At 38.3% G+C, this 18,631-nt stretch overlaps 1 protein-coding gene across 1 annotated transcript in view; it reads right to left on the bottom strand.

Annotated features, from left to right (window-relative positions):
• Positions 1-18,631, bottom strand: part of luzp2 (leucine zipper protein 2) — a 708,607-nt gene that overhangs the window by 158,422 nt on the left and 531,554 nt on the right. Inside the window, exon 6 of the mRNA XM_039753635.1 lies at positions 380-442. Within this exon, the coding sequence (XP_039609569.1) occupies positions 380-442 (63 nt within the window). The remainder of the gene's footprint in view (positions 1-379; positions 443-18,631) is intronic.

The raw sequence follows: 18,631 nt of genomic DNA, 5'->3' as shown, positions 1-18,631 counted from the left end.
GTTTCTAGAGGATGAAGGAATTGATACCATTGACTGGCCCCCACGCTTGTCTGACCTAAATCCAATAGCACACATCTGGAACATTATGTTTCGGTCCACCCAACACCGCCAGGTTGCACCTCAGACTGTCCAGGAGCTCAGTGATGTCCTGCTCCAGATCTGGGAGGAGATCCCCCAGGACACCATCTCCTTGTCTCATTAGGAGCAGGTCCCAGCATGCATACAAGCACGTGGGGGCCATACAAACTACTGAGTACGATTTGGAGTTGCTGCAATGAAATTTCGTCAAAATGGATTAGACTTCCACTTGATTTTTTCACTTTGATTTTTTTGAGCAGTTTATATTTTACAAGAAGAACATGTACTGTATATTTCTCACCTCTTCTGCATGGATACCACAAAGCTTGCTGCCGGATAAGAGCTTGTTTTTCAGGCTTTTGTTCTGAGGAAAAAAAAAAGAAACGATTAAACACATATATAAGTCATATAATTGACAATCCTTAAAATGAGTTATATTTATGGATTAAATCAGGATGATTTCATTTGTTGCTTCCATATGCCATAAGAACATACATAAACACATTATGTTGTACTGTACAGGGTGGTCCAGATCTAATTATGCAGATCCAGATTGTCTAGATGACTTAGATTTATGTGGGGACAAATCCAGTTTGGTGTAAAAATGATTCTTCATGTCGTCAGTTTGCACACTTCTAGATGGTCCGGGATTTTTCGGATGATTTTCTATGTAATAAACTTAATAAGTTATAGTGTAATGAAAATTGCATAATTAGATCTGGATCACCCTATACTACTTAGGTTCTCTCATTGACTTAAAACTGTATTTCCTTTTGTGTATTATGTACAGTACTGTATATGTGCATGATTTCTCTGTAAAAAGAGAGATTTTGGTCTTATAAACTTAACAAGTGTAGTCTGATCAACATACATTTTTCACTAGCCGATATTCACCTTACTCTGGACATACAGTATCCCACTATCTATCCACTTTCCAAACACGCTTATTTCAATACTGGGTTGCAGGATGCAGGTGCCTAACCTGGCTGCATTGGCAGAAATCAACTCAGAACAGGCTATCAGTTCATGACAGGATATCTGTACATATTGTATCTGCACTCATGTTTACTGGGCCAGATAACATAACTCAACATGCATAGGAAGGCCATGACAATCAGACATTTTTCCAAAATTTCTATCCCCGTAATGAATTATACCTTCTGTCATGGTGTGGAAATATCAAATACGGTTAAAAATAATAGAAGAAAGAAGCATAATCTACCGCAGTACTTGTAAAGTTATTTCACAACTATCAAATAAGACTGACACATAAGGCAACTCTATTCCTAATGCATGAAAAAACAGCAACACATTCATTCTCCCCGGCCCACTTTTGCTTTAGTCTGTATTAGGGTAATTATTTATTTTTATCTTGCATGGATTACACATTTCACTATTGAAATTGAGTAAATAGTACACATTTATATTATCCATTAGAAAAAAAATGACTTGCAGTATTCTAAGCCCCATGCTTCCCGCCTTGTGAACTCCATGGAGTTTTTATGTGTGAATTGATTTTCATAATAAAGATGAGCTTGTCTACAGTTTGTTAATTGTATGAATTTATTTTGTTTGACTTACCAGTAGTTATCAGTCTTTACAAAGACCTTTAACCCTTGTTGTCTAAAGTATTCCACAAGTGTTATGCAATTTTGAGTGTGCAACCTAGTAATTTTATGGTTTCATTAACACATAAAACAGTGTAATGGGCAAAACAGTTTGGCTGGAATCCTGGCTGGATGATTCTTTATCCTGTCTTGGAGGCCCCTTTAATGGAAGGATATGGTTGGATGGGCATCCTGACCAGGTTGGTTAGTTTCTTTTCTGGTTTGGAAGTTATTATAATAGATGGACAGGATAAGAATGCTTTACAGGGCCATGTGCTTCCCTAGTACACTGGGTGGTAACATCCCTCTGGCATGAATTCCATTTGGATACCCGCAGGGCTGCATGGGAATTGTAGATTTGGTGGACAGTCCTGTTGTGGTTTTCAGGTGCCGCTAGGGGAAGTTGCTAGAAGCAGGATCTCCTATCACAGGGAGGTTCTGCCTGACTCAGAGAGGCTTCTGGGGTGCAATGTGATAGCACTGGAAGTAGTTCCGGGTCCGGTATAAAGGAGGCTGCTTTGCTTCACCTGGGAGAGTAGTCGGACAAAGCTCACCTGGGTGGAGTGGAAAAGGGAAGAGTCGTATTGCTGGAATTGTGGTGTACATTAAGGTATTTGTGACAATAAATCACATTATTGGAGTCTGAAACTGTGTCTGTGCATTTGTGTCTGGGGTTTGGGGTGCTACAACGTCCCCCTAGTGGTTCACAACAGTCACTTTAAATTCCCAGTAATTACACCAGACCTTGGACTGGGACGTTGCCAGATCAAATATGCCAGCCTATTTCATTCCAGCCTTGATCATAAAGGGTCTCATTCTAACAATTCCTTGGATGCATAAAAGGAAGCTAATAGTTACTAGTCACCTTAAACGGAAGGTAAGTGTTGTGATTTGTGTATTTATATTGATATATTTTTTGTTTGATTTGGCCAACTATCATAAATACAGTCAAATGGCAGAGAGAGCATAGTCTTATGACGTGTTCCTATGAAAAGGACATACTGGAGAGATGTACTGGAATTCTTTGTAAAAGCCAAAAAATATGACACTCTCTTTTGTTTAGCAGTTATCTGCAAGGAACATTCTTTGGTAGCAGCCGTTAAGCCAATAAATTTCTAATCCTTTCAGTTAAAGAGTCCATTAGGAAGCACAAACATTGTGTTAGGTTCTTTAGCCATTTAATTGCATTTTTCGCACTCTTTGTTTTACTTTTGCCATTTGCCTGTGCTTTGCTTTGTTTTGTTTGCTACTGATCTTCCAATGTTTCCAGATATCCAGGATGGTCACCATGTTACAATGTCACAAGGATGTGGTTGTGGATATGGTATTATATGATTCACACAAATAATGCTTATTTTTGTTGTATTAGCTATGTACTATTCTTACCATTACTTTGGTGATATCATTTCATCTATATTTTATATTCTGTTAAGTTGATTAATGATCTGTTGTTTTAACATGTTTTGGACTTAACTACAGTAGATTGATCTGTTACTCTAATTAAATTAAAAGTGATTGGCATGACTATAAGCTAAAATCTTTATGGTTTTATGGTCCTGGCAGCCATTTGGGGCCATGTAGAAAGTCCTAGAAGTAAGGACAAGCTTTTTTGATTTTTTAATTGTCAAATACTTTGCTGTTGCATTTGCTGAAATTTTTAAATAAATACTTTTTCTCCTTTGTATTTTTAAGCCTATTTTTATTTTATTTCTTCTCTTTCCTTTGTTTAAAGGGGCCAAACAGATATGGAGGTAGAACACAGAAGTGCTGTATGTGACAAAGGCTATGAAGGAGGCAAAGAAGACATGGTATCAGTAAGAGAAGGAGGAAGGCAGACCAATATGGAGGCAAAGCAGTTTAGTTAAAGCCAAGGCACAAGCTTTGGAGGCAGTGTATGAAAAATTGGAGAAAAAAGAGGGAGGGAGAGAGAATGATTTTTAGAATAGAGAAGGCTAGGGACAAATCTGTAAAGGGTTTATTCAGATAAAGCAGATGAAAGATGAGCAAGGTGTGGTCCTGACTGAGCATGAAAGAATCAAGAATAGATGGAAGAAGTACTTTGAAAAGTGTTGAATGAAGAAAATCTAAGGGTAATACTTAGGAAAGGTGGTCCAAGTGAAGGGCCAATACCAAGAAAAAGGAGGGAGGAAATAAAGGAAAAGAATGAAAAATTTAAAAGAATGAAAAACAGAAAGGCAACAGGACTGGTTGAAATACCAGCAGACATGTGGAGGAGTTTAGGACATGAGGGAGTAGATGTGTTGTGAGATCTAATGCCGAAGATCTATAAACAGGAGAGAATACCAGAGGAGTTGAGAAACAGTGTGATTGTACGCATTTATAAGGAGAAAGGTGATATTCAGGATTGTGAAAACTATAGCAGCATTAGGCTAATGATTCACACAATGAAAATTTTGGAAAGGGTAAAAGAGAGAAGGGTTAGGAAAGAGACCACCACAGGGGAGGATCAGTTTGCTTTTTATGCCAGGGAGAGAAACAACTGATGCAGTCTTTGCATTGGGACAGCTCATAGAGAAGCACTGAGAAAAGCAGAAAGGTCTGCCTATAGTGTTTATTGATTTGGAGAAGGCTTGAGATACAGTGCCATGCCAAGCGGTCTGGAGGTGCATGAGAGCGAAAGGAGTACCAGAGAAGTACGTGAGGATTGTCCAGGACATGTATGACAGAGTAAGGACTCAGGTTCAAAGCAGTGTTGGGGTAACAGACAAGATTCCAGTTAGAGTACTGTAGGTCTGTAACAGGAATCTTCTTTAAGTCCTTATCTATTTGATCTGGTTATGGATGTTCCGAGTCAATGGATAAAAGACCAATCCTCCTGGTGTAGGTTTTTTGCTGATGACACTGTATTGTATAGCTCCAGAAAACAGGAAGTAGAGAGGAAGTTGGGAGAATGGAGAAAGGCTTTGGATGATAGAAGAGTGAAGATTAATAGGAAGAAAACAGAATGTATGAGGTTTAATGAAGTGCAGGATGCAGAGGTTAGCCTGCAAAGAGGGCTTTTGAAAGGAGTGGATACATTTAAACATCTAGGATTAGTGGTAGCTCAAGATGGAAAATTAAATGCAGAGATAACTCATAGACAACAGTGTGAATGTAACAATTTGAAGAAGGTATCAGGAGTACTGTGTAATCAAAGAATTAAAGTGAAGGTTAAAGCTAAGGTTTCTAAGACAGTGGTAAGACCAGCAATGATGTATGGAGCTGAGACATGGGCAGTAAAGGGAGTGCAGTAGAAGTTGTTAGATGTGGCAGAAATAAGAATGTTCAGATAAATGTGTGGAGTTACAAAAAAGGACAGAATAAGAAAAGAGATAATCAGAGGTACAACAAAAAGTAGGACAGATAACTAACAAAGTATAGGAAAGTCGGTTGAAGTGGTAAGGACATGTAATGAGGAGAGACAATGAATATGTGGGCAAAAGAGTGATAGGAATGGAAGAAGAGGGGAAGAAAAAGTGAGGGAGGCCAAAGCAGAGGTGGATGGATGAAGTAAAAGAAGATCTAAAGGATAATGACTGACTGGGGAGGAGGTGCTGTATGGAAAAGGATGAAGCATACTGACCCCTCATAGAAGTGAGAAAAGATGAAGAGGAAGAAGAAGAAGTAGCCCAAGTCTTTCAAATTTCTTTTAAACAATGTAATGTTTTTGTTGTTATTTAGAAGATAGTTTATGTAATTACATTCCCACACTGAACTGGGTTAAATCAGTCTCTTCAGAGCGCTGAACAGTGGACCAGCTCTACTCCCTTAGCAGAGTCCTGGAGGGTGCATGGGAGTTTGCCCAACCAGTCTCCATGTGTTTTGTGGACTTGGAAAAGGCGTTCGACTGTGTCCCTTAGGGAATCCTGTGAGGGTGCTCCGTTAGTATGGGGTACTGGAACCCCTGATAAGGGTTGTTCGATCCTTGTATAACCGGTGTCAGAGCTTGGTCCGCATTGCCGGCAGTAAGTCAAACCCGTTTCCAGTGAGAATTGGACTCCACCAGGGCTGCCCTTTGTCACCGATTCATTACTTTTATGGACAGAATTTCTAGGCGCAGCCAGGGTGTTGTGGGGGTCCGGTTTGGTGGACTCTGGATTGGATCACTGCTTTTTGCAGATGATGTTGTCCTGTTTGCTTCATCAGACCGTGACCTTCAACTCTCTCTGGATCGGTTCACAGCTGAGTGTGAAACGGCTGGGATGGGAATCAGCACCACCAAATCCGAGAGAATGGTCCTCAGCCGGAGAAGGGTGGAGTGCCCTCTCAGGGTTGGAGGCGAGACCCTGTCTCAAGTGGAGGAGTTCAAGAATCTCGGGGTTTTGTTCATAAGTGCATCGGTCTGTCGTGGTGAAAAAAGAGCTGAGCCGTAAGGCAAAGCTCTCAATTTACCACTCGATCTATGTTCTTACCCTCACCTATGGTCATGAGCTATGGGTAGTGACTGAAAGAACGAGATCGTGAATACAAGCGGTTGAAATGAGTTTCTTCCGCAGGGTGTCTGGGCTTGAGAAGCTCAGTCATCCGGGAGGGGCTCAGAGTAGAGCCGCTGCTCCTCCGCATCGAGAGGAGTCAGATGAGGTGGCTCGGGCATCTGATCAGGATGCCTACTGGACGTCTCCCTGGTGAGGTGTTCCAGGCACGTCCAACCAGGAGGAGGCCACGGGGAAGACCCAGGACACGCTGGAGGAACTATGTTTACCGGCTGGCCTGGGAATGGCTCGGGATTCTCCCAGAAGAGCTAGAAGAAGTGGCTGGGGAGAGGGAAGTCTGGGCATCTCTGCTCAAGCTGCTGCCCCCGCGATGCCACCTCGGATAAGCGGAAGAGGATGGATGGATGGATGAGAGTAATATCTGAAAATATATAAAAAAAAAAAAAACAAAATAATAATAGTATCCACCGTCAGTGATCTACATTAAATAAAAACCCAAACAGAACAGTACCTTGTGACAAGATCCTTCCAAAATGATTTCAATGTCAAAATATATTGTCTCTGAATGAATCTACATGTGTAAGGTGTTACCATCAAAATAATATAATTGGCGGTGATATAAGTAGCCATTTTTGTGACATAAAGTTGTTCAAGATCCGAATGGTGCCCCATGCCATATCCAGCTAGACATGGTGCAATTTATCTTGTGTAATGTTTCACAGAGGGTGGGGAGAAAGTTGTAGTAGGTACTCCAAAATATTCCAAACAGGCTGTGCTGAAGGCAGCTGGGAGTTGACCGCTCTGTTTTGTATATTATTACCCTGCTAGAAAAGAACAACAGCAAGTAAGCCTGCTAGAAATGGTAGTATGGTGGATGCCAGGTTCTCCTCAATTTACCATGCCACCAACTAATGGCACATAACAAGTGCTACTGGCAATGGACTTATCATAAATACATTGGGTCTCCATTGCACCATGCACAATTTTTGGTAGTTATCAGCTCCAAGCAAGACATGGAAGCATAGAATAGGGAAAGGCTCCAAATAGATTTCTTGAATTATTAATAGGTTTAATGACACCATCTGTATTGGTCAGCAGTATTAATAAGAGGAAATTCTTTGTTTTAGTAACATGAAAAAGTTAATGAAATGAGGTTTGGCTAAAGCCAAAATTCTGTGTAGTGGTTCAACGAAACAGTCAGCATAATGATAGATTTACTGTCTTTATATATAATATGCTACCGTGGCTGTTTGTTTGTCCAGGATTTTAAATCACCTGTAGTTCACAAACCATTTGACCTATTGAGCTGAAATTTGGTACACATGTACCCTGTACTACGTGACGTCTACTATTCGCTTTCGGGGTGATGATTGACCTCCAAGGTTTTTCCTCTTTTTATTTTTATTTTATGTTATTGTAGAATCAGCTCAGCAAGGCAGCCGTGTGGTGCATGCATATGGGCACTGTTCTCAACCCTACCACCTTCACCATCACTTCCCCTACCTCTTCATATCATTAAATGGATGAATGGTTGGAGTATAAAAGAAACTGGATTTTAAAGGGTCAAGAGCTGAAGGATAGGCTAACTTCAAATTTGTTTTAAAGGGTATCAATTATAACAAAAAGAATTAGTAATTAAATTGGAGAGGTTAACTGCTTCAAGATTTCTAAGAGTAATTATATGTTGACTCCTAACTATTGTCTTTAGTAAACAGATACCAGAAACTATGGATTCATGTTTAGACAATTATTAGTCTATTCATAATATGTTCTTAACACCTCTCTATATGCATAGGCTCGATCAAGTAAAGTAAGTAAAGTAAGTAAAAATGTATTTATAGTGAGCCTATTGCAGACAGAATTCACAAAGCGCTGAACAACAAAACATAGATTAAAATGAAATATCAAAACATAAGAACAGAATATCAAAACATAAAACATAAACATAACACAAACCAAGGTTACCCAAATGCCTGTCTGAACACATGTGTGTTAAGTTTACACTAAAACAGTTCAATAGATTCTGCTAATCTCAATGACAGTGGAAGACTGTTCCATAATATACTATACTTCCTTAGAAGGCTGGCGTCCTTCAACATCTGCAATAAGATACTGCAGATGTTCTATCAGACAGTTGTGGCGAGCACCGTCTTCTATGCGTTGGTGTGCTAGGGAGGCAGCATAAAGAAGAAGGACGTCTTATTCCTGGACAAACTGGTATGGATGGCAGGGTCTATTGTAGGCACAGAGCTGGACAGTTTGACATCCATGGCAGAACGACGGGCGCTGAGCAGGCTCCTGTCAATCATGAAGAATCCACTGCATCCACTGAACAATATCATCTCCAGACAGAGGAGCAGCTTCAGCAATAGACTGCTGTCACTGTCCTAATCCTCTGACAGACTGAGGAGATCATTCCTCTCCCACACTATGCGACTATTCAATTTCACTGGGGTGGGGGGGGATAAACGTTAACATTATACAAAAGTTATTGCCTGTTATACTTGCCCTGCACTCTCCACCCTGCATTTTTTAACTTGCACTGCATTTTTATCACTATTTAATTAATATTGTTTTTATCAGATCTAAGAGCACAGCATGAGGTGTACTCTTGGAAGAGGTTCATAATATTGTATATTGGGGAGCTTGACAATCCAGAGATCTGTACGTAAGAACCAGAGTTTTGAATGGGATCCTAAATTCCACTACGATCCAATGTAGAGAGTGTAAAACTGGGGAAATGTGTGTCCGTTTGTGTGAGTGTGTTAAAAGTCTGTCAGCTTCATTTTGAAAAGTTTGAAGATGAGACAAACCAGATTTACGTAGACAGGTAAAGAGGGAATTGCAATAATCCAGATGGGATGAGATGAAAGCGTGGATAAGCATTTCTATCTCAGCCATGGTAATAACGCATCTCAGGTGCATACATTTCTTAAAAGGAAAAAACAACAACAATTGAGACACCTGATATGTGCATCAAAACACAGAAACTAATTAAATATGACACCTTGATTACGTAGGGATGCAGGAGAAGAGGTGGAGGTGGTGGAAAGTTTTTGAGAAATTGCAAATCTGGAAAGGCAAAGATAAAACCTCCTGTTTTCTGAGTATTTAACTTTAAGTAATTGGCAAGTAGCCGGTTATTGACCTTCCTCAAACAGTTGACCAAAGAAGACAACTTGTGTAGTTCTTTCAGCTTAAAAGAATAATAAAGCTGAATATCATCGGTATTGAAATGGTAGGAGATACCATTAAAAGAACTGATAGTTGTGCTAGAGGAAGCATACACAGTAAAAACAAGATGGGTCCGAGGACAGATCCTTGGGGCACTCCACAAGTCAAAGAAGAAGAAACAAAAGTATACTCGCCTATAGAGATGGAGGTAAACCAAGCTAAGGCTGAAAGAGTGATATCCACAGAGTGACCTAAGCTTGCTAATAGAGTCTTATGATCAACCATCTCAAAGGGTGAACTAAGATCAAGCAGTACTAACACTGAACACTCACCTGCATCTGCAGCCATTAATAAATCGTTTGACACTTTAAAGAGAACTGTTTCTGTGGAGTGATGCTTTTGAAAGCCTGACTGGAAGGGATCCAGAAGTTTATGTTTCTCAAGAAAAACAACCAACCAGTTGTACAACAACCTTTTCAAAGATTTTTGAGACTAATGGGAGTTTAGAAATGGGCCTGTAATTTTTAGGAACGGAAGGATCAAGATTAGTTTTTTCAGCAAAGGATGAACAATGGCATATTTAAATGTTCCAACAGATGGCATTAATTCTAGGTGGAGAAATGAACTAATTTTAAAAGTGAAAAACAAGCAAGAAATTATTAGCTGGTTTAGAGTTTAACAAATCCACATTTAAAACATCAACACCTAAAAACAGAACAATCATTGATTTCAGCACTGTGATATGTTGAGAAACATTACTAACTGTCCTTTGTTTTTTTTTCTCTTTTCAGTGTCCTTCTGTAACACTTCCTGCCAATGATGATGGAAGGTTAGATTATATAGTAAAAGACAGCAGTTTTAATGCCTGTTATACGCGTGCATTTGGGAGGCAGTTTACAGGCGCAAATAAATGCAGTTACCCACTGAACCAGAGGTCGGCACTGCCCCAAACTGTTTTTCCTTTCTCCCGGCAAAACAACTGAAGAATCCACCCAGTAACATCACTTCCGGTTCCAATCCACCAATCCAGAGGTAGGCAAAGTCGATCCTGGAGAACCACAGTGGCTGCAGGTTTTTGTTCCAACCCAGTTATTTAATGAGAAGTCAATTATTGCTGATGAAGCACTTGCTGCTCAAGTGACATTTTCTGCTTCATTATAGTGGTCTCTCTTGTTAAGGTTCCCCACCCTTAATTGCTTATTTCAGTCTTAAGCAGCTGCATTCACTGTTTTAATGGCTTCTTATTAGCAATAAAATGCAAACGGCAATGGATCATTTATGGTTTGAAGCCTAAAACAGATTAATCTAAAACATTTTACTCTTAAGTGTTTGATTAAACCAAATAGTGCATGATGAATCCACACAGGTGTATATGGAAATAAGTTAGATGGAGAACTGCTGGCTCCATTGTCATTTGTATCTTATTGCTAATAAGAAGTCATTAAATCTACTGCATGCAGCTGTTTAAGACTAAAATAAGCAATTAAGGGTGAGGAACCTTAACATGCAAAACCACTAAAATGGAGCAGAAAAAATGTCACTTGAGCAATAAGTGCTTCATTAGCGACAATTGACTTCTCTTTAAGAAACTGGGTTGGAACAAAAACCTGCAGCCACTGTGGCTCTCCAGGATCGCCTTTGCCTACCTCTGCACCAATCCAAGACCAACTTCTTCATGACATCACTTCTGGTTCCAACCCCAAAAATCCCACCTCTTCATAACATCACTTCCTGCAAAAATCTACTATATATACCCTGATCATTCCCTCTTTTGTCAGTTCTGATTTGCTTGTGCTTCAGTATATGGGGGATCCCCCCATACACCTTTGATGGTGTTTTTGCCTTTATTTTACATGCCATTATTTTTAAAACTCCCGTTGCGTGAAGGAGCCACAGACACCACTGAAATGGAAACAAGCACAATTGTACTGGTTTTAGTTCAGAGGTTAGACAACAGCCCACCATAAGTGTTTCACAAGATAAAAGTGTAACAATCATTTATTAACCTTTAATTCACCTCTGTCCTCACCTAGGCGCGTACTTAGAACACCAACTATACCAAATTCTACAACAGCATGTAAATCACAAGTGACAAATAAAGTTCCTGGGACATAAACCCAAATAAAGAGCAGAAGCAGTCAAGCTTTCTTGCTAATCTAACAGATAGGAAGCATTATGAAAAAAGCTCGATCCTGTATATGTGTGTTAATAATTGGGAATTATTTGTTTTTTTTTTGTGCCTTTGATCTTTTGTTTGGTTCATGAGATTTTCATATTTTGGAAGCTTAATTTTTTAAAAACTTTTTCATAGATGCAATTTTATTTTATGGTTTGAGAATGTTTTCCATTTGAATTTTAAATGCATCACATTGCCATTTTAGAAGCTGTTATTGGTGCATAAGGGAATGCTAGGGGACCGTGTCTGTTTGCTAGGGACCTGATTTGCGTCATGAAGACTTGCCAATAAATTAAAATGCCGTGCAGGAGCTCCTTTGCCTGAGATACAGATTTGATTGTATCTCTGTCAAATAGTCTGTATTTAGATACTCTGATTTCGACTCAGCTTTCATCATAGTGTTTTGGATGTGACAAAATAATAGAAATGTGGTTAACAACTTTTGCCATTCTTGTCTGACTTCAAGTACAGTTAAACACCGTGGCTTGAAAAACAACTCCCAACCCATACAAAAGACTTCTCACTGTTTTTCATTTCAGTTTTCATTTTATTCCTGAAGGAAATGCCAGTCTCCTGATTAGCTGCATTTAAATGTCATAGCAGTTACTCCTAAATACTCATTGTCAAGGAGGTAATTTTGGGGAAACAACAGACAGTGAGTGTCCATGCTGGGGAGTTACTGGGCTGCTTTATATGAAACTCTTTTCAAGAGTGAGAAAAATAATAAGCTATCCACTACATACAAGCAAATTTAACAGATAGGAGAACATTGAATTTGGAAGTAGGTAAAATAAATATTTATTAAAATAAAGGTAAAAATAACACTCTGAACCACCAAACACTGATGAAAAACTGAAATGAAATAAAAGGTATGGAAAGGAATCCAGTCAGCTACCCTCCAGACCCTGGAAAAGGTCATTTATTTATCACAATCATTGACCATCAACAATTCATTTTAACTTGAGTTATATCACACAGATATTTAAGTTATGATACTTAGATTACTTTTCTGCAAATGTTGAAGTCTCTCAGTTTTTCATAAGTTATGTTTGACTACTTCAGCAGAGGTGCACAGTCCATCTATGAAGCATTAGAATGTACAATAAGCAAATTTTGAATAAAGCAAATGAAATAATTTGTGTCATTTCCTTAATTTTTAGTAGGCCGTACTGCACTTTTCTTTTAATTTGTTTTATTGAAAACTTTTGTAGTGAGAAGTCAAGCAAAATGACACCTTTTATTGCCTAACTAAAAATATTACAATATGCAAGCTTTCGAGGCAACTCAGGCCCCTTCTTCAGGCAAGATGTAATGAGTTGCCTTGAAAAAATGCATACTGTAATATTTTTAAAAGGTGTCTTTTTGCTTGAATTCTCATTACATCCATAATGGCAAACACAGTAAAACACCCTAGTATTAAAAACTTTTGTAAATTTTCACTTAAATGAACACAATCATGTGACAGATAATGAATTAGCAGTTCTCTTGCATGAGACACGAACATTTGCTTTTATGTTTATTTTGCAGGATTGGTTAGCCTTTTAGAAGCAATTTAGACAGAACAAAACAACTTAGAAAACACATAAAAGAGATGGAATAGGCCTTAAAGAATGAAATATCATGAACACACTTATCATTTTGCCTACAGTTCTTTGAGAATGAAAATACCCTGGGGAGCGTTGATGAGTAAAAGAGGAAAGTAATTATTCAGGAAGTTCAAAAACAGGAATTAGCTTATCATTATGCAAATCTATATCTGCTCTTTTCCTCCAGGATTGAGTTGTTAACAGTTGTAAGATCAGTCTTACATTACATTCAGTCTATGGAAGGCCCCTCCTTCTAAGTTGTGTACTCCAGGGGTAATGTCATCTATTATTTTCAATAACTTGGTAACTTTCTCAGGTATGTTGTAAAGTCAGGAATTACCTCTGAAGAAGTGAGTCAAACTTTGTGCTGCTTAGTATATATAGGCACATTAACGTTAATCTTAAAATGGTAATAAACATGCTACCCTCAATTACACATCTCAATAAGATCGACAACAATGTATTTTCCCAGTTTTATTTGAAATTTATATTTTAGATATCAAGGTATTAATTATTTCCAGGAATCTACGATTAAGTTTCTTATACAATATACTATTAACATGCTATACATCCACCTCCATATCTCAAACCACTTAACGTAAAAATATCCTAATAATTACATGATGCTTTCTGTATATTATTAGAAGAAGAATACTGCAGTGGTTAGCACAGCAGCCTCACATTTCAAGAGAGCTGGGTGCAGCTCCTGACTCGGTTACTATAAGAAGTTGCATATTCTCTTTTTGAACTCTGGTTTTCTCCCCGAGTAATTGGACAAATTGTTGAGTTAAAACCTTTCCCTCTAGGGGAGTGTGACAGCGTGTATAAGTCTCATTTTTTGTCAAGGAGTGGTGTTTGCTTTGTACTTAGTAAAACTTTAATAAATGTCTACTCTCAGCAAAGCTATAATGCAGGAGTGGATAGGGTCTCAAAATCGTCCTGGGCATCCTTCAACAAGTGAGGTGATGAGGTCGACCCACTCGGCCCATTATTCATTGTAATTTTCTTAAAATCTGTGATGAGTACACAGCTCGCTACTTGCTATAAGCCTATGATATGAACTCTATCTACAGTGATCCCCCGCCTATCGCTGAAATTACGTTCCAGACCCATCAGCAATAGGTGGAAATCTGCGATATAGAAAGACAATATAAATAAACATTTTTATTTATAGTTTAAGCCTTAAAATACCCCTCCCACATGCTTTAAACACATGTAAACTTATTAAAACACATATGATATGTGGATTTCGGGTTAAGGATATGAGTAACATCTCTCTATTATAAAACATTTTAACGTCATGCAAGACAAGGCAGTGAGACAGAAGAACAACTGCTGTACAGGCTTTTAAATGATCAACGCACAGAGTGACAAGCAGAACAGGCATCTTGGCAGAAGCAGCACAAAGCCAGTAGCTGATCTGTCCACTTCTGCATAGCGTGCATTCAGCTCCCGCCCTTCACAATACGAGCGGGAGAGATTCGAAGTGGCAGGAGCATAGCACGCCTCAGGGAGGGTTGAGCGAAGCAATCAAGACCAGATCATCTCACACACCTATCTACATTATATATATATATATACACACATACATACATATATATATATTTATTACATTTATATATAATTTGTGTGTGTGTATGTATGTGTGTGTATATATGATGTAGATAGGTATGTATATATATATATGTGTATATGTAAATATGTATATAAGTATATATATATGAAGATATGTATGTGTATATATATGTATATATATATTTTTTTATGTATATATATATATATATATATATAGATACAGACTCAAACCGATTATAACAGCAGCAATCCAAGCTGTGAGAAAACAGTAAAAAGGAAGCGTGTCAGACGTCGTGGTACATTTTCTGATGCAGCTAGACGAAAACAACTTCGCGACACTGCGGCCAAATACACAAAACAATTACTTTGACAATCATGTTACGTTATTTTCACAATGTTTCCTTTTCTTTTTCTTTACTTCTTTAACACACTACTTCTCCCCTGCGTATTTTACTAGTTGTTAATATTATACAATAAACACATACATTTGATTTGCATCTGTAACAGCCACTGTATTACATGTATAGTACTTGTAAAAGTTACATTTTTTTTTTCACTTTTATTCTCTCAGTCATGATCACGATACATACTACCGCCCCCCAGGGATCTGACACTGTAACTTTTTATCTGAAACTGGGAATAACTGTAGATGTGAGTGGTGTTTTGAGACAATCGAACTGGAAATTCTCTGATCTGGATGGATAAAAGCTGACACACAAATGCTGGCAAATCTGCCTTATTCGTATCTCAATGTCACTTGATTTTTTTAATTCAGTGTTATTGAGTGTTCCTGCTTACGCTGAATTAGTATGCGCCTTAAGGCCCATGATGTCAAAGCCGCACTAACAAAAAAAACAGAGACATAGGTATATATGATATCTGGAATTATTCATTTTATGACCTTATAGTACATATCGGAAAACATTGTGGCATGGATGCAACATTATTCATTTTCGTTTGCGTACCTTCTTGAGTGTTTTTTTTCCACCCCGATCTTGCCCAGTCTGCACAGGACTCCAGAATGTGCAGAGGAAAGAATGTTCCTTTGCAAGTGTGAGCCATGAATGCTCTTCATTTCTCAGTGCACCCTGTACATGCTTTGCACAGTAGACTTGCTTGGATCGCTGCTAGGTCAAGCTTGTTATAGCACAAGCAACTGGCCACCTGCATGCTTTTGCTAGCACTGAATAAGCTCACACCTTCTGGTGTCAGCGCGCAGCACCAGGGAAAAAAAAGAAACAGACAAATATATGTGACATTTTGAAGAAATCATTGTATGACCTGAATAGTACCAATCAGAAAACACCATTGCACTAATGCAATATTATTAGAAAACAAACAGATCGGGTGTAAATTTGTTACTTGTAAAAGTTAACTTTTTTAACTTTTATTTTTTCAGTCTCGTTCACGCTCTCCCTCCCCTCCTGATCTGACCCCAACTAACTAACTAACAGTGGCAGCATAACTTCTCAAGAGACGGCGGCATCACAGCTCCAGGATGCTTGTGTTTCAAATGCTCATGCATCGCGGTGGTGCTGCCGTGAAAAGAAAGCTCCGCTTTGCATAATCTGCATTCAACTTTTTTTTTCTTTTCGGTGAAGTGCTCCCTCACTTTAGAAAGCTTTTGTCTCAATTTTTTTCCATGCCCTTCCCCCTCCTTTATCTGACTCGCCATTGCAACCATGTTTATTTTCTTCTACATTCTTCTCCTCCTCAAAAGTTCTTCTTCATAGGTAGGATTGTGTGCAGACTTGACAAACAATAACAAACGATACTGCACCCAGACGTTCATGTAGTGCATTGCAGTTACAAAAACCAATGTGGTTCTTTGTGACTGGAGCCTGTATTGAAGGTTCTGTTTATGACGCGTCCACAATAAAAAATCCGCATCAACGATTTTTTGTAGTCAACATTGTCGATTACTTCGACTAATCGTTGCAGCCTTATCTAGTACCTGCTCATTTACAATGGAATAAATTATAACCGAGGTTATAATGAAAACCTCACATGACTGAAATGTTCCATTTACTTAGCGATAACCTATAAATGTTCCGTCCTTATATGAAAAATTCCTATCCTGTGCTTTATAACTTTATTTCATCATACTAATAATCGCAGCTGAAAACCACTAATTACAATAAAATGCATAATACATAATCTGAACTAATTATTAGTACCAAAGAATTTAAATATTAGATATGAGATAAAATAAATTGTAATAACGTATATGCTAACCGAAATATAGTGGTATCGAAACAGAAATTGGCAAAAGGTAGTTTTGACAAAATTTTTTGCTGTATCGTACTGACAACTAAAACAACTTGATGACGTAATACGTATATTATATAGGACTATATAAATCGCAGTACAAGATAGATAATGTTTAGAGACTGAGGAAGTCACTTGGATGAGTGATGAAACGTATCGGAAAAAAACTTTTAGAGACTGAGGAAGTCACTTGGGTGAGTGATGAAACATATCGGAAAAAAACTATGTCCAGATGAACAAAATCAACTTTCTAGAATTTCCTTACCTGGATTATTGAGCATGCATTAAGACATAATGTTTAGTAGTTTAGAAAATTAATTTTAATGCCAAACAGTAACCAGTACATAAAATTTATTTCATGAAACAATCGGCCCATGACCAGACCAGAGTCAGCGGCACACCAGGCACTGCCCAAATGCCCTAATGGCCAGTCCACCCCTGCTGTAATGGAATAAGCATGCTCAGAAAACAAATGGGTATATGAGTAAGGGGAAAATAAGTGAAATTAGTGGAAGAAGGGATTCAATACACTTCAAATGTTGGAAAATTTGATCAAAACAACTACACAACAAACAATGATGGAAGTTTGCCTTATGGTGGACTTTTGACATATACTACAAAATTTCTCAACCATGCAAGATTGAACTCCTTCACTCATAGTTACATTTATCTACAGCTATCCTACTAGATGTGCCTACAAATTTCTACATACTCAATTATTCATTTACCAATTACCAAGCCAGTGCTGCAGGGCCTGGAGCCTGTCCTGGCATCATTTAGTGCCTGGAAGGAACGAGGCCTGGATGGGACAGCAATTCCTCACAGAGCACACTCACACTGTACCAATCGAGATTCACCAGTTTATCTAACACACAAATCTTTAGTACTATCATAGCATCTGCCTTGGTTAAATGCCACAATAATAATTTATTCTGTGCAAAATGGCATTCTAAAATATCTTCCTGCTGTTTTATATTATCATATAATCTGAGTTCAACAGGAAGAAAATTAGTCAGGATGACTTGGTGTTTAGCCATTTCCCTTTATGCAGTAAGTTTTCCATATTCATTCATCACCTTGTTCCGGCTTTGTCCCTGGCCTTGCATCTAATGTTGTTTATGACAGTATGCAAAATGAAAATTGGTTTAAACAAGTTCATAAAATGGATGGATAGTCATTCTGCCTTCATGTATCACTAACTAGAACATGCTTAGCTTGAATGACCACATTTTATTTTAAATGTTAGCCTTAATCATTCTATTCAGTATATCCTGGGATTGGTTAGGTTGAGTGAAAAAAATTAAACCTGTTTTATAAAATCTGCCATTGCTACTGTACATTGATCTCTTAAAACCCTATCTACTGTAAACATGAAAACGTTATTAAAAGTAGCATCTAGACACTATAAGCAGCCATCACTTATCAACTGAAACAGAAAGTGTTTTTCCTAGATGACCTATACAGTACAGTATATCATACATGTTAAAGCCCTGTTCTTTCCATTGATTTTTTGGAAATACTATAGAATAATTGAGTTTCAGCAGAGCCCAGGCAGGAGATCAAGTGGTAAGGAGACTGAACCTTTACAAGTGACTTTGCTGCAGACGGATTTCACAGCACCTAATTGAGAAATCACTTCAGAACTGGATCACTACAAGCCCCACTACACATCTGCCAGCATACAATGGCAAAGCAGGTGACAGCAGCTCCCAATCATGACAGTAACAATAATAG

The sequence above is a fragment of the Polypterus senegalus genome, chromosome 1 (genome assembly GCF_016835505.1).
Source record: "Polypterus senegalus isolate Bchr_013 chromosome 1, ASM1683550v1, whole genome shotgun sequence".
Taxonomy (NCBI): Eukaryota; Metazoa; Chordata; class Cladistia; order Polypteriformes; family Polypteridae; genus Polypterus; species Polypterus senegalus.
This window is presented reverse-complemented; position numbering and strand designations above follow the sequence as displayed.